The sequence below is a fragment of the Cnephaeus nilssonii genome, assembly GCF_951640355.1.
Source record: "Cnephaeus nilssonii genome assembly, chromosome: 16".
Classification (NCBI taxonomy): Eukaryota; Metazoa; Chordata; class Mammalia; order Chiroptera; family Vespertilionidae; genus Cnephaeus; species Cnephaeus nilssonii.
This window is the reverse complement of record NC_137087.1, coordinates 44,788,104-44,800,626: the sequence shown is the minus strand read 5'-3', so window position 1 is coordinate 44,800,626 and position 12,523 is coordinate 44,788,104. Positions and strand designations below refer to the sequence as shown.

The 12,523-nt window shown below is 50.4% G+C and overlaps 1 protein-coding gene across 8 annotated transcripts in view; it reads right to left on the bottom strand.

The window, feature by feature from the left end:
• Window positions 1–5,592: 5,592 nt before the first annotated feature.
• BTRC (beta-transducin repeat containing E3 ubiquitin protein ligase) overlaps window positions 5,593–12,523 on the bottom strand; it is a 171,027-nt gene continuing 164,096 nt past the window's right edge. For all 8 annotated transcript variants that reach the window (XM_079793062.1, XM_079793064.1, XM_079793065.1 and 5 more), the window contains 2 exons: window positions 12,114–12,306; window positions 5,593–10,198 (listed from right to left, as the gene is read on the bottom strand). In XM_079793062.1, the coding sequence (XP_079649188.1) occupies window positions 12,145–12,306 (162 nt within the window). In that variant the 3' untranslated portion in view covers window positions 5,593–10,198; window positions 12,114–12,144. The remainder of the gene's footprint in view (window positions 10,199–12,113; window positions 12,307–12,523) is intronic.

The following is a 12,523-nucleotide window of genomic DNA, read 5'->3' as shown; positions in this document are numbered from 1 at the left end:
CTGACCCGCGGAGTTCTCACAGCCGTCCAGGAGGGAGACGTTTACCCCCATCTTACACCCAGGGAGCTGACGCTGAGATAGGAGGTAATTTGGTCACAGAGCTTGTAAATGTCCATCCCATCCCACACCTCCAAACCCCAGAGCCTGGGCAACCCCTTAGTCCTGTAAATGTCACACGTGGATTGAAAGCCTGCATCCCAGGTGTCCCTCCCCCGCCGAACCCTGAGGCCTCAGACCTGGAGCTCTCTGGGGACTCTGGGTGTACTGGGACACAGGCACGCGCGCACGTCCTCCCACCCTCCCCTAGTCAGAAGGAAGGTGTCAACAAGTCCCAGGCAGGCCAGGAGGGACCCTTGCTTACTCACTCAGCACACAGAGCCGAAAGATGCGCGTCCCTGAGATGAGAGACGCAGTGTAATTTAGGGTTTGATATTATGAAAGTCTCACTGCTCTAAAACAGCGGGGCACTCGGTGCCTCATTAATAAAGGATAAACTCGGAGTCTATTTACAAGGCGCTTTTTGGGGTTATTTACTCTCCAATATACATATGTAATGTTGCGCATACTTACCGCTAGGTACAGCTCATCCTTCCCGCCTGGGCCCTGGAGTCACCCTGGGGAGGGGAGTCCTGTAGGATGGAGAGGGTCCCTAGGGAAGAGGGAATGCAGAGGGGGCCGCTCTGGGAGCGGGGAGGCTCCTGGGAGATGACAGGGCCCCATGGAGAGAGGGGAGTCCGAATTTTAGAGCTGGAAGGTAGCAAGGGCAGAGGATGCAGCTCACCCGTCTCCCCAGCCCTCCTCCATCCTTCCTCAAGCCCAGCCCCTTAAAGACAAGGTCCAGGCTAAACTCCCTGCTGAGCTCCAGGCCTCCCAGCCCCTCCAGCTGTATCAGGTGAGGGCATGGTGGCCTCTCTTACCAGGGTCCCCGTCTGACCAGATCCTTCCCCTGCAGCTGCCAGCACCTCAGCCTGGCTCCTTCACATTCCGAACCGTGTCTCCGCGACTCTGCAGCCATCTTATCAGGTAGGGAAGGCACTGCTTTCATCTCCACTTTATAAATGAGGAAACTGAGACTTAGGTTAGGGAACTCACCCAATGTCACACAGCCAGCAGGTGCCAGGGGGGCTTTTAAACCAGATGAAGGCTGCGGTTACCCCCGAAAGGTCTCCTTGAGGGTCCTGGGCCTTGGTTGCCCATTCTGGCCCCTCTGCTCAGCATGGCCTCTGACCCGCCCATAGCCCCCACCCTCCCGCAGCAAGGCTCTCCCTGGCTGACCTCAGTTCACTCACTGAGTTGTTGGACACCCTCCACGTGCAAACTTGGGCCTGGACCTATGGGAATGGAGACCTTGGTCAGAGACCCTGGCTGACCCACCGGGGAGCTTGGAGATAGGGCCACTCACCCATCACCCCCCAATTTAGAGTTGTGAGGCTTTCTGAGCTTATCACTTCCTCAGATGAGGAGTGTATGGCCCAGGGCCCAGCCTGGGGGTGGTGATGCTGGCAGGTGTGTGAATGGGGCAACATCAATAAGCCCCTACCCCCACTACCAAAATCTGGTCAGTTTGGACCAAGGAGACACCTGGTGGCCACTAAGAGACCCGCAGCCTTTTGGCAGGGAGCCCTGGGAGGTGGTATCAGGGTCTAACCAGTCCCTTGAGAGCCCCAGGGGTCTAAAAGGACATAATCACCCTGGGGATGGAGCTCATGGCTGTTCCAGGCCTCAGTGGGGGAGACCATGTTCTCTGTACCCTTCCCAACCTGAGAGCCCCGAGTTGGGGGAGAGCTGACCTGGAGAGTGCTGGACAGAGGGAGGCCGGCAAGCAGGAGGATCTGATCCATCATTGTTGGTGAACAATGAGCCGTCACCACCCTAATTAAAGATGTAATTACAGCAAATACATTCTGGGCTGAGAATGAATGACGGATGGCAGGAAGGCACCTTGTAGCCAGCAACCAGGAGATGCTGCCGCCTGAAGCTCCCCATTTCTAGTTGGGGAACCCTCCCGTCAACACTCATGCGCCCCCCCCCCCCCCCCCCCCGCCCCTGAAGCTGGTTACAGGGTGTCCTGGTGCCTCCTGACAGGGTGGTGACAGACAGGCAGGAACTGAAGCTGGAGCTGAGGGGCCAGGCAAGGGCCAGGGCAGGGGTTCTTGTTGGAGAAATGAGGGAGGGGAGGAGGCCCAGAGGCCAGAGTAAGAGGGCCGGGGCTGGTGTGTCTGTCAGGCAGGGGCAGGCCCAGCAAGGAGGGGGTATCTCTGTGAGAGCATCACTAGAGCACAAAACCATTCTCCAAAGCACCCCTGCAAAGGCCAGAGGGACGGATGGCCATTGATCCTTGGGCCTGGGGAGAGACTGCAGGGCCAGGCTGAGGGACTCGTCCTATCAAGAGTAACCATAGCAGGGACTGGTGGGCCATATCGGCTTTGCGTCTGGCCCAGGTTCTGGGGACTAGGTGGCGAGGGACTCTCCTAAGGTCTGATTTGTCCTGGGGGTCAGGGTATAGGGCGGGGGACTGGCCATTGAAGGGAATAGAGGTGGGTTCCTCCTACTGCCCTGGTGGCTGCTGTTCCCTCCTTCTGCAGGGAAGGCCCCCAGGCACCTCCTACCCCCCATCCCAACTCCTGCCCAGGACCCCCTCAAAGGTGTGGGCACTGGTTGCCCAGGGTTGCCCGGGTCTGGGACCTCTTCCTCTATTTGGGATCTGCGCATCTTCAAGGCCTGTTTGCCCTGGGCCCCACCCCCACTCATGCTCAGGGAATAGGAAACCCTGAGCACAGGGTCAGGTCACTCTGAGGCCAGCCCGAGCTGTGCCGGTCCCAGGGCCAAGGCATGAAGGCCTGCCCGGATGGGGAGCTTGGTGGCCTCAGCCTCTTGTTTCCACCTGCCACTGTGGCCCCTGGACGGGGTCCTTCAGGGTGTGTGGGCTGACCCCCAGGGAGAGAGGGCTGGGTAGGGGGCGGTGGGGAGCCCAGGCAGAGGCAGAGGGGAGGGAGGGAAGGCCACTGACAGCAGAACAAATGCTTGTAATTTTATAACCAATCTCAGCGTGTCCATGGGGGGCCGTTTGTGCCTCCACTCAGGACCAATCAGCCTGACAGAGCTATGAGTCTGCCTGAGTGAATGTGAGCAGCTTCCCCCCCCAACACCACTTACTGCAATCTCATTACCCGCCCGCCCAGCCCAAGACCGACCAGAGCTGAGGGGCTGCAGGGAAGGGGACCCAGCCCACGTGGAGCAGCGCCTGGTCAGAGCCAGGGCTGGGCCTGGTGCCAGGAGGGCAGGGTGGGCAGGCCTTGGACATCAGGCTCAGAGGGAGTGGGGAGGGAGGCAGGCTCAAGACATTTATTTTGCACCCATTGGTTGCTGAGCTTGTAGGACGGGATAGGGCACATGCCCCTGCCCTCAAGGGGCTTGCAGTCTGCTAGGGGCAGGTGGAAAGGTTACAGAGGGACAGGCCCTGGGGAAGGTAGAGATGGAGAAGTGACAGGAGGGTGAAGAGGCTGAAGGACAAGAACGGAAGGCAAGGAGGGCAGAGCCCCAGAGCAGAGCTGGCCCTGGGCAAGAGCAGGAAGGAGAGGGTAAGAAATCAGAGAGGGAACCAGAGAAGCCCTGGGCAGAGGGATGCAGGCCATGGTAGAGAAATGCCCACCGAGGAGAGAAGAGGCCGGTTGGGAGGGGCTGGCGGCCAGTGGTGGATATTAAAGGACGGCCTTGCTGGATATCTGGCTCTGGGGATGGCTATGTGCCCATTAGTCTCTCTAATTGTCAAAAATCTAATTTAGTGTCTGGAGCCCAGGCCGGCCTCAGGTTAAATGGAGAGAGGCAGGCCTAGCCATAAATCTGCCCTCCCAGCCTGGGCTGGTGCTAATTCTGCAGTTAAGTGAGGGGGTGAGGAGGGCAGCAAGGTGGGACAGGGAGGGTTCTAGAGAGGGGTTATCTCTGACCCTGATGCCAGCCCCCTCTTGCTGTCATGGCCAGGCCCCCCTTTTGCTGGAGGAAGGGGACTGCCTGGGGCTCACTTGAACTACGCAGGGGAAGTACCTCAAATGTGTGGGGAGCTCTGGAGTCTCAGGGTCCCCGAGACCCTCCTCCTCCTGAACCCACTGGGGTCTGCGGCCTATGAGGGCTCAGTTCTTGGAAAAGGATTGTTAGGAAGGTCACATTTCCTAATAACATTGCGAGCCTTTGGTTCGGGAAGGGACAAGGAGGTTCATACCATGTGACCAAGTGACCGGTCATTCTATTTACTAGGTGGCTGCTAGTGATGGGTTCAGACATGGGACCCACGGGGCCATTCCTCAGTGGGGAGAACAAACCCGACCCCCAGGGCACCACTAGGGCGGCTCAGACACCAAACAAGGTGTGTGGGGACAGAACAGCCCACCCCTGCCGGGACGTGTGGCCGGAGGCAGGGGAGGGCTCTCCACCTGGGCTTGGTAATGACCTCACTCCCCTCAGAGATGCTAATTGAAAGCAAGGGGTGTGGTAGGCGCAGCGGGAAAGGTTGGGGGACTGAGAGGTTCCCTAAGAGGCTCTGCTTCCATGGGGGGAAGAAAACGATTTCTCCTGGCTGCAGCTCCATCTCACCAGGCACCCACCCGGCCTCTCCTGCTGCTAACGAAGTGCCTTTAATTAGCAGCCTAATAAAATGCTCTTAATTGGCAAGAGCCAATCAGAAAGAAGAGAGGTCTCCTCCCCTTCGTCATTGTTGATGGTGGTGCAGCTATAGGTTTCAGGGGGAGAGGGATTCCAGGCCTAGCCTGGCTTTGGGAAACAGTAACGTCAGGGCTGAGTCTTCCAGGGACGTACCCTCTACCCAGCCATCCTGGAGGAAGCTGACACTGGGTTTGAAGGTGAGACCGAAAACCCCCTGGCCCAGCCTCTGCTCAATACTGGCCCTCCCTCCCTGTCCTCAGTTGTTAGATCTTGTATGGTCTTGGGCAGTGTGGGGAGCGCCTGTTCTTGTGCAGGTTCCCCATGTGCAAACACGCTGGGCGCACCTGATGCCCTGCTATGCCTTCAGCTCCAGCAGGGCTAGCTCTGCACTGGGGCCCTGCGGCCTCACAGCCTGAGAATGCTGTCGTGACTGAAAGTCCAGATGTAAAACAAGGATGGGTTTCTTGTGACTCCAGGAGGGGAGGAGAAGAGCGAGATGATGTGTAACCTTGTACCTACTTCCCCAGGTTTGGTTTAAGGAGAGAAGGCAGGTGGGTCTCTCCCAGATGGTCAGTGCCCCCTTTATTTTTACAGTGTGTTAGAGTCTCTGAAAATTGCGCCAGAGTAATGAGCTCACCTATCTACAAGTCTTCCTATCCTCTCGGGAGGCAGAGGAGAACTTAGCAGTCCTGGGTATGGGTAGGGTTGTGGTAAGCTGAGAAGGCTATGGGGACCTGTACCCAAATTAGACATCAGTTTGGCTTCAATTTCATTCAACATAGAACATTAATTATATGCTAGAGGTCCCATATTTATTCACACCATTTGGCCCTGACTTCTCTCAATGTTGTTTTCTCCCACTCTTTCAATTTGTATATTGAAAAACTCACTGTCCTATTGATGTTAGGGCAAAGAGACAAGACACTTGGAAAATTCACTTTAATCTTATATTTGTAATTTAAGTTACTTTTTTCTGAACAGTTAAAAAAACCAAAACACACTATATTACCATGATTCTAGGTTGTGAACATATTGGTACATTGACTACACATCACCAAAACAGAGTCACAAAAGTCAAAGCAGTCAGTACTTAGAGTCTAGAGAACAAAGGGCAGAACCAACTGGAAGCTCTCAGGGAAGCTCACAATTGCTGCCAGGCCTGCCCCATGGTTAGAGTCCAGTGAACACCCCTCAGAACAGTCTGGGTTGGGCTCGAGTGATCATTGATTTGGGAAGGTGTTAGTTTCCTTGGTACCCAGAGGTCTAACCCTTCTCGTTTTTTTCCTTCAAGAAGGGAAAGGGATAGAGGGGAGGTGATGCTTTAAAATGCTATTTACCGCACTCATCCTTACATGCACACACAACAAGTCAGGAGCTGAGCCAGCCAGCTGGGTGGGCTGTAGAGCACATAGTTTAATGCCATCTGCCTCCAGGAAACTTTAGTACCTAATCATAGGTACTCAACTTCCAACAGAAAAGGTTTCAGGATATCAATGCATTAAGTTCCACTTGAAATCAGGTTGCCATAATCACGTTCTTTTGGGTTCTCTTCTCAGTCCCAATAATTTGGAAGTCACAAATGAAGCACAAGTAAAAACAAGCAGCAGAACTCAGCCTTATTCCCCTAAGAGACGGCTGTGGATAGAGCCCAGGGAGGACTCAACCTGCAGGCTCTGGGGCCCATGATAAAGTGAGTTACTCTGGGAGGGAAGAGAGGGAGGCAGGAGGAACAAGGGCACTTTTCATGTTCTTCAGCACTTGGAAAGTCTGCTGAACTCATCTAAATGGGAGAGGCGATCAGAAATGTGGATTTAAGTCAAATAGTAAACCTGATCATCAAAGAACGTGATGGACACAGGTGGTGGGTATCTAAGCATCCCTTTTTCTCCCGAAAAGTACCTGAATTCCTCCATAACCAGGCTTGCAGCCTAGCCCCTAGGCCGGCACCCTTCTGGGTTGGACTGCTCTCACTTCGGGCAGGAAGGTATTACCTTCTAAGGTAAATGGAGGACACCAAGAAGGTCAATGATACCAATGTAATATAATTTAATACTAGGAAAGAAAAATATGCCCTCATTATTTCCAATATTCCCCACCCCCTCCACCCCAAGTCTTTTGTTTCCACACACAATCAAATGCTAGATAAGGACACCAACCCCAGTGTTCAGACCAGTGGGTACCAAGCGACGGCAAGGAGAAGAGTGCATGTTTTCTTCTCTTCAGCTTTTGATTTTACAAAAAACAAAACAGGATTTTTCTTACTCAAGCAGAACGCAGAATGATTTAGGGGTCCCAGGGTCTTTTCCAGTTCAGAAACAAGTTATGAGGGCCAGACTTGATTATCTGTCAACAGAGTTTCAGAGAGGCTCTGTCTCTAGAGTTTCTGGCGAAGAGTCACCAGGATTTTGCCCAGGGACAGTGTAAAAGGCTTTCCATTCACAATCCACATCTGCTTTCAGACTGCACACCAGGAAGTGGAAGGATGTTCTCAGCGGTGGAAACACACACGTGCAGCAAGGCATGCTGGTGTTGTCCAAGCAGCCCCAGTGGGAACGGAGCTCACCCGTGCCCACACAGCTCCCAGGTGAGGGGCGTGCACACACTCCTTGCCCACCTGTGAAGGGGCTTCCTCCTGTCTTTAAGGAACATTTCTTTCAAACCACATTGGGATTCTAGTGAGAAGAGACTAATCTACAATGGAGACATCTCAGTTCAGAGCCCAGAGACACCCTCGGCTCCTTTCCTACCATTCCTTTAAATGTGTTGAGACTTTCTTTGTTTCTCTTTTTTAAAAAGGTCAAACTTTACATTTATTCTAGCCCAGTTGGGGATTAGTGATAATCAATTCCCACTGAAATCATGCAGAGATGGTAAGTGGGGTTTACTTTCTCTGGAAATGAACTTTTACTTACCTGATTATTTCTTCTACAATGAACTGGTAAATGACCCCCCGAGCTGAGGAATGTGACTGACTCAAGTTTTTCAGACCACTTAACTTCATTCCCATTTCCATCAGAGCAGAGGACAACTTGGGGAATATCCTCGACAGAGCTCACCGCTCCAGGCTGAAGGGCCCACCTCGATATCACTTCTGACGTACTGGACAAGCTTCAGAACAGTCTTAAACACAATCTACCTTCAAGTGAACTTCGATGGGAGAGGAAAGCCCTGTGCACCAATGAATAGTCAACAGCTCTCACTTCAGAACAGCAGCATTTAACAGAAGGGCTAGGAAAGTTATGGCTATTGGACAATACTTTTAAACAGCTTAAAATCCATGCCTCTTTAATGCCTGAGCTATGTGTCTTTCAGGCTGATGGTCTTGTGCCTCATCCGTAGCAAAACCCTCAACCAATCAAAAAGGCATTAATAGTCAACACAATGGACAAGGAACCATGAGAAGCGACTAGATAGAAAACATTTCTCTGTAGAATGGGTAGTTGGGAAGGGAATTATTCTCAAAAAATATTTCCTAGGCAATGACATTATCATCACACTGGGAAATACCTTCTGAATATAACCTGGAACTAAAAGCTTAAAAGCACTCATAAAGCAGGAAAGAAAAATGCATATGCATAACCTGCCTCTTAATATGTAATAACAACATTCAGTCTGGGCACATTTTGGGAAGAGGACACCTTTTTACAAATCAGAGGGAAGATGGCTTTCTCTTGCCTTCCCCCTTTGCAGAACTAAAGGTGGCCTAGCTTTGAGGTTACTTACAACTGGCTCCCATTCTGATGTTTTTTACAGCTGCCAGTTAAAAAGGGGCTTTCTTTTGCTCAACTGCTTTGATCAGGAATGGAAACAACAGGCCAGACAGCTCAGCCTCCAAGGGGAACTTGAGACTGTACTGTGGCCGCAGGGCTTTGGATGGGTGTGCCCATGCCACCAGAAATGGCTGGTGCAGGTCCACTCCCACCCCCAGGAAACAAGCTGGGCACACGCTGGTCGTATTCCCTGTGCTCCCAGGTTGGGTGGCACAGGTGCCTGCACCTGAATCCCACACAGCTGCCTTCCAAGTGGCCGGGTCAGCCTGGCCCTTGCTGAGGTCCATTTGTTTACATTATTAACTAACTCCCAGAGTTATTGGTTGGGGGAGAGTGGAGAGTAAAATATGACCAGGAGGAGGAAGAAAAGGAAAGAGAAGGCAGTTTCTGCCCCAGTATTAAACCCTGTGTGCCAAACTTCACCCTGATCTGCTCTCTCTGGCAGCTTTGCCCTTTGAAAATACCAGGTTTGGGAAAAGCAAGAAGGTTGGTTCTGCAGTGCAAGGTTGAGATGACTAGCTTGATTTTTGGAAATGGTATTTACTGGCTTAAATGAAAAAGAAATAAACTTTTAATCCCGACCACCTCTTAAGCTACTCTGATGGTGGTCTTGGCAAAGATACAGGTGCCTGGGTGCTCACAGGCCCTGATGAGGAAATCTGAGATGGGAAATTATGCAGAGCGTACCAAGCGACTGGCTCCGGCCATTCCAAGCCTTCCTGTAGGCTGAGCCTTAGCAGTGATTTAAGATGAAGTACAATGCTTTTTATTACACATCTAATTGTTAATGAGAGGAAATGCAATCAGCAGCTCCTTTTCACACTCTACATGGAATCGAGGAGACTGCTGAGTCCAGAAAAGATGTGGCCATTGATGGAGCCCAGGAAATTTCTGCCCCCCTTTTTGGGGAGAGGGTGTTAGAAGAAGAGAGAAGAGTTGCAAATATGAAAGTACCATGTCTGAGAACCCATTATAGTCATATAGGGTCACTTGCAGCAAAAGCCTCGGTTTGAAATTTTAACTGAACAGCATTTAACTCTTCCAAGTGTTGCGTTTTCTAGCTGAGTTGCCTCATGCTAACTGATGACACTTTCTTCATCCTCGTTCTTCTCAGGTGGAGCAGAGAACAGTTGAAGGGGCGGAGGGAGGGGGAAGAGGGACAGAAACAGAGAAAAGAGATGGAGGAAAGAGGCCCAGATCGTGCTCATTCTTCTTGTCTCTCTTTCTTGCCCCAGAGGCTATACAGGACCGCTGTCTCCTAAGCACAGTGGGGCTCGCTGAGCTTGCCAGGCGCTGGGCATTCCTGTAGTTCACGGGGAGACACTGGGTGCTGTCTGGCTTGAAGTTGTATCCCCCTCTCCCCTAGAAGTGGGTCTCTCCCAGCAGGCTATATAGGGAAACTAGTTCTTCTGCTTAACGGCAAAGCAAGAGAGATTCTGGCAAAACATTAAATATATTTATAAGTCATCTTTGTCTGGAACCAAATGAGGAAAAAACAGGTGCACAAGGGAAAGGAGGAGGGGAAGTGAGGTGAGGTTTAAAAGTTCTAATCATTCACGAAAGATAAAAGACATCTGATAGCAGCACGGAAGCAGTCAGCTGTGCTGAGTAGACCCTCCTGAGTCGACTGCAGACCACTGTGTCCCAACAGGAGTCTCAAAGCCCCACTCCTCGGCTAGTCCGGGGAAAGTGGGTAATATTTTGATTGTTACTGTTGTTGCTCATCCTGGTATTGGCAGATACGTTAAATACCGCAACTTTAATGAGTCCTGTGTGAAAACAGAGCAAATAATCATTAGTCCCTTTCCCTGTATTTCTCACTTGCTCTATGAGAAAAAGAACTAACTTAGCTGTCAAATAGGAGAAAGGCTCAGAGGTCCTTCGTAATGCCTGCTCTTAGCCTGTGCCAAGCAGGAGCTTCTGTTAAAGGCTACATGGCCTGTCTGGGGACTTGGCAGGGGGCTCAGTGGCATGTTCAGGGCCACAGCGCTTATACAGAGTGACTACAGTGGGTGTCTTCAGAGATAGATGTGTAGGTGGTGGCTGGATATGTGGCTTGGAGACTAAGGCAGAGGTTGGGACTAGAGATACAAATTTGAGAGTCATCTACACTGAGATGAGAGCTGAAGCCTTGGGAAGAGACAAGGCAGCCGAAGAAGGGAGCTTAGATAAGGAAGAAAGGCCTGAGACAGACTCTTAGGGGATGTGTGTGTGTATATTTTAGGGGTGAGAGGGGAAGGAGACAAAAGCCATAAGAGCATCAGGAACAATATTAAATATGGCAAAATGCCATAGAAAACTCAGGAGCAGAAAATTTTGGCAAAAGGAGGGGAGAGGTAACATGATTACAATATTAACACTAATAAACCACTTTTTACTAAGGACTTGTTAGGTGCTAGGCACTGTGCCAAGCACTAAGAATTTTACATATAACATTTCAATGCAATCCTCACAACAGCTCTGTGTACTATGTACTGCAACCCTCATTTTGCTAGTAAGGAGACGAAGGCTGTGGGAAGTTACTTGCCCAGGGCACACAGCTAGAATTCTCTCCAAGGTGTGCCTGTGTGACCTGGCTGAGGAGGCTGAGGGATGAGGAGGCAGCATGTCCTCTGTAAGAAGTGAGCACTGAAATGAGCCCAGCAGGGCACAGACCACCCCTCTCAGAAGAACCAGGTAAGAAGATGTGCAGGAAAGTGTACTAAATGTGCACTTCTTCCACAAGCATCGAGGCAAGTGTGGGAAATGAGAAATCACAATGATGGCAAGGCCCCCAGCAGTACTGCAGTTTCCCCCAAACAACGATCACAATGTATTTGAATAAACCACAAAATAGATAAAGATGAATTTTAGGATCTCTTCTTGCCTCCGAGGGAGGATGAAGACTTGAGTGGGAGAACATACGGAGTTCTCACCAACTCCAGAGCCACTTCCAAGGTCAAAAGACAGTTCATTTTTAGAGGAGGTGGGGAGTGGGGATAAGGATTTTAAAAAGCTACCCTTTTAAAATCAAATGACACTGACAGAGCTGTGAGAGGCCAGCATATTTCACCATGAGATTTCCCCACTGGTACATTAGACTACCTACTTGATTTAAAGGGTCTTTATTACAGGTACTGGTTTAATCTGGGAACTACAAAGCCACAGGCTTTTGAGTCATTACTCTTAGTTTTGAAACTGATTCAAATCTTTCTTTTGCAAGTTTTTTTGAATATTTATTTATATATTTATTTATTTATTTACTTTGAGAGAGCATTGATTTGTTGTTCCACTTATTTATGCATTCATTGGTTGATTCTTGTATGTGCCCTTACCGGGCTGACCTGGGATGGAACCTGTAACTAGGCGTATCGAGATGATGATCTAACCAACTGAGTTGCCCAGCCAAGGCTAAATCTCTTCCTTTCTGAACAATTCTATTAGATAACTGGGGCAGGAATTACTAGTTCTACAGCACAAGGGTCATCCAGATCTAATTCCAGGATCATCTAGAACTGAGGCTGGCTTCCTTGATGAAGGCAGCATCCAATATGCAGCCCCGGCCCTGTCTCATGGTGGCAGCTTCCCTGCTTTACAGGACTTGGAAAGATAAAGGACGTGAGAAGGCTCCATGAGCTAGCAACACCTTACAGCCAACATCCCATCTCCTACCCACAGTGCCATGCACACAGTTCTTTTTCATACCTGGGCAAGTATGAGGTCAGTGTATGATTATTTATCTGGAGATATAGGTGTATGTTCGAGAAGGGGAGCGGGGGGGTTCAGCTTGGGCAGTTGGATCATTTAGAAAGTCCCAGATGAGGATTGTATCATCGTGTGAACTACTGACAATCTGGAATTCATCAAACTGGAGTCGGAAAACTCTTCCAGAATGCTCCTAAAGAAGGAGAAACAAAAACTTCTGAACTACTCAGAATCAAAAGGACAAATTCAGCAACATGTCAACAGGAGTCTAGGAAAAAGTTATGTTATCCTGATAGGTAATTTTCTCTATCATTTAGCTATTTCAAGAACACAGAGAAAAAAACTTAATTTGAATTAAAGGCAGGATGAAAAAGTCAAATACTGGGCAGTTGATTTTATACATAATCAAA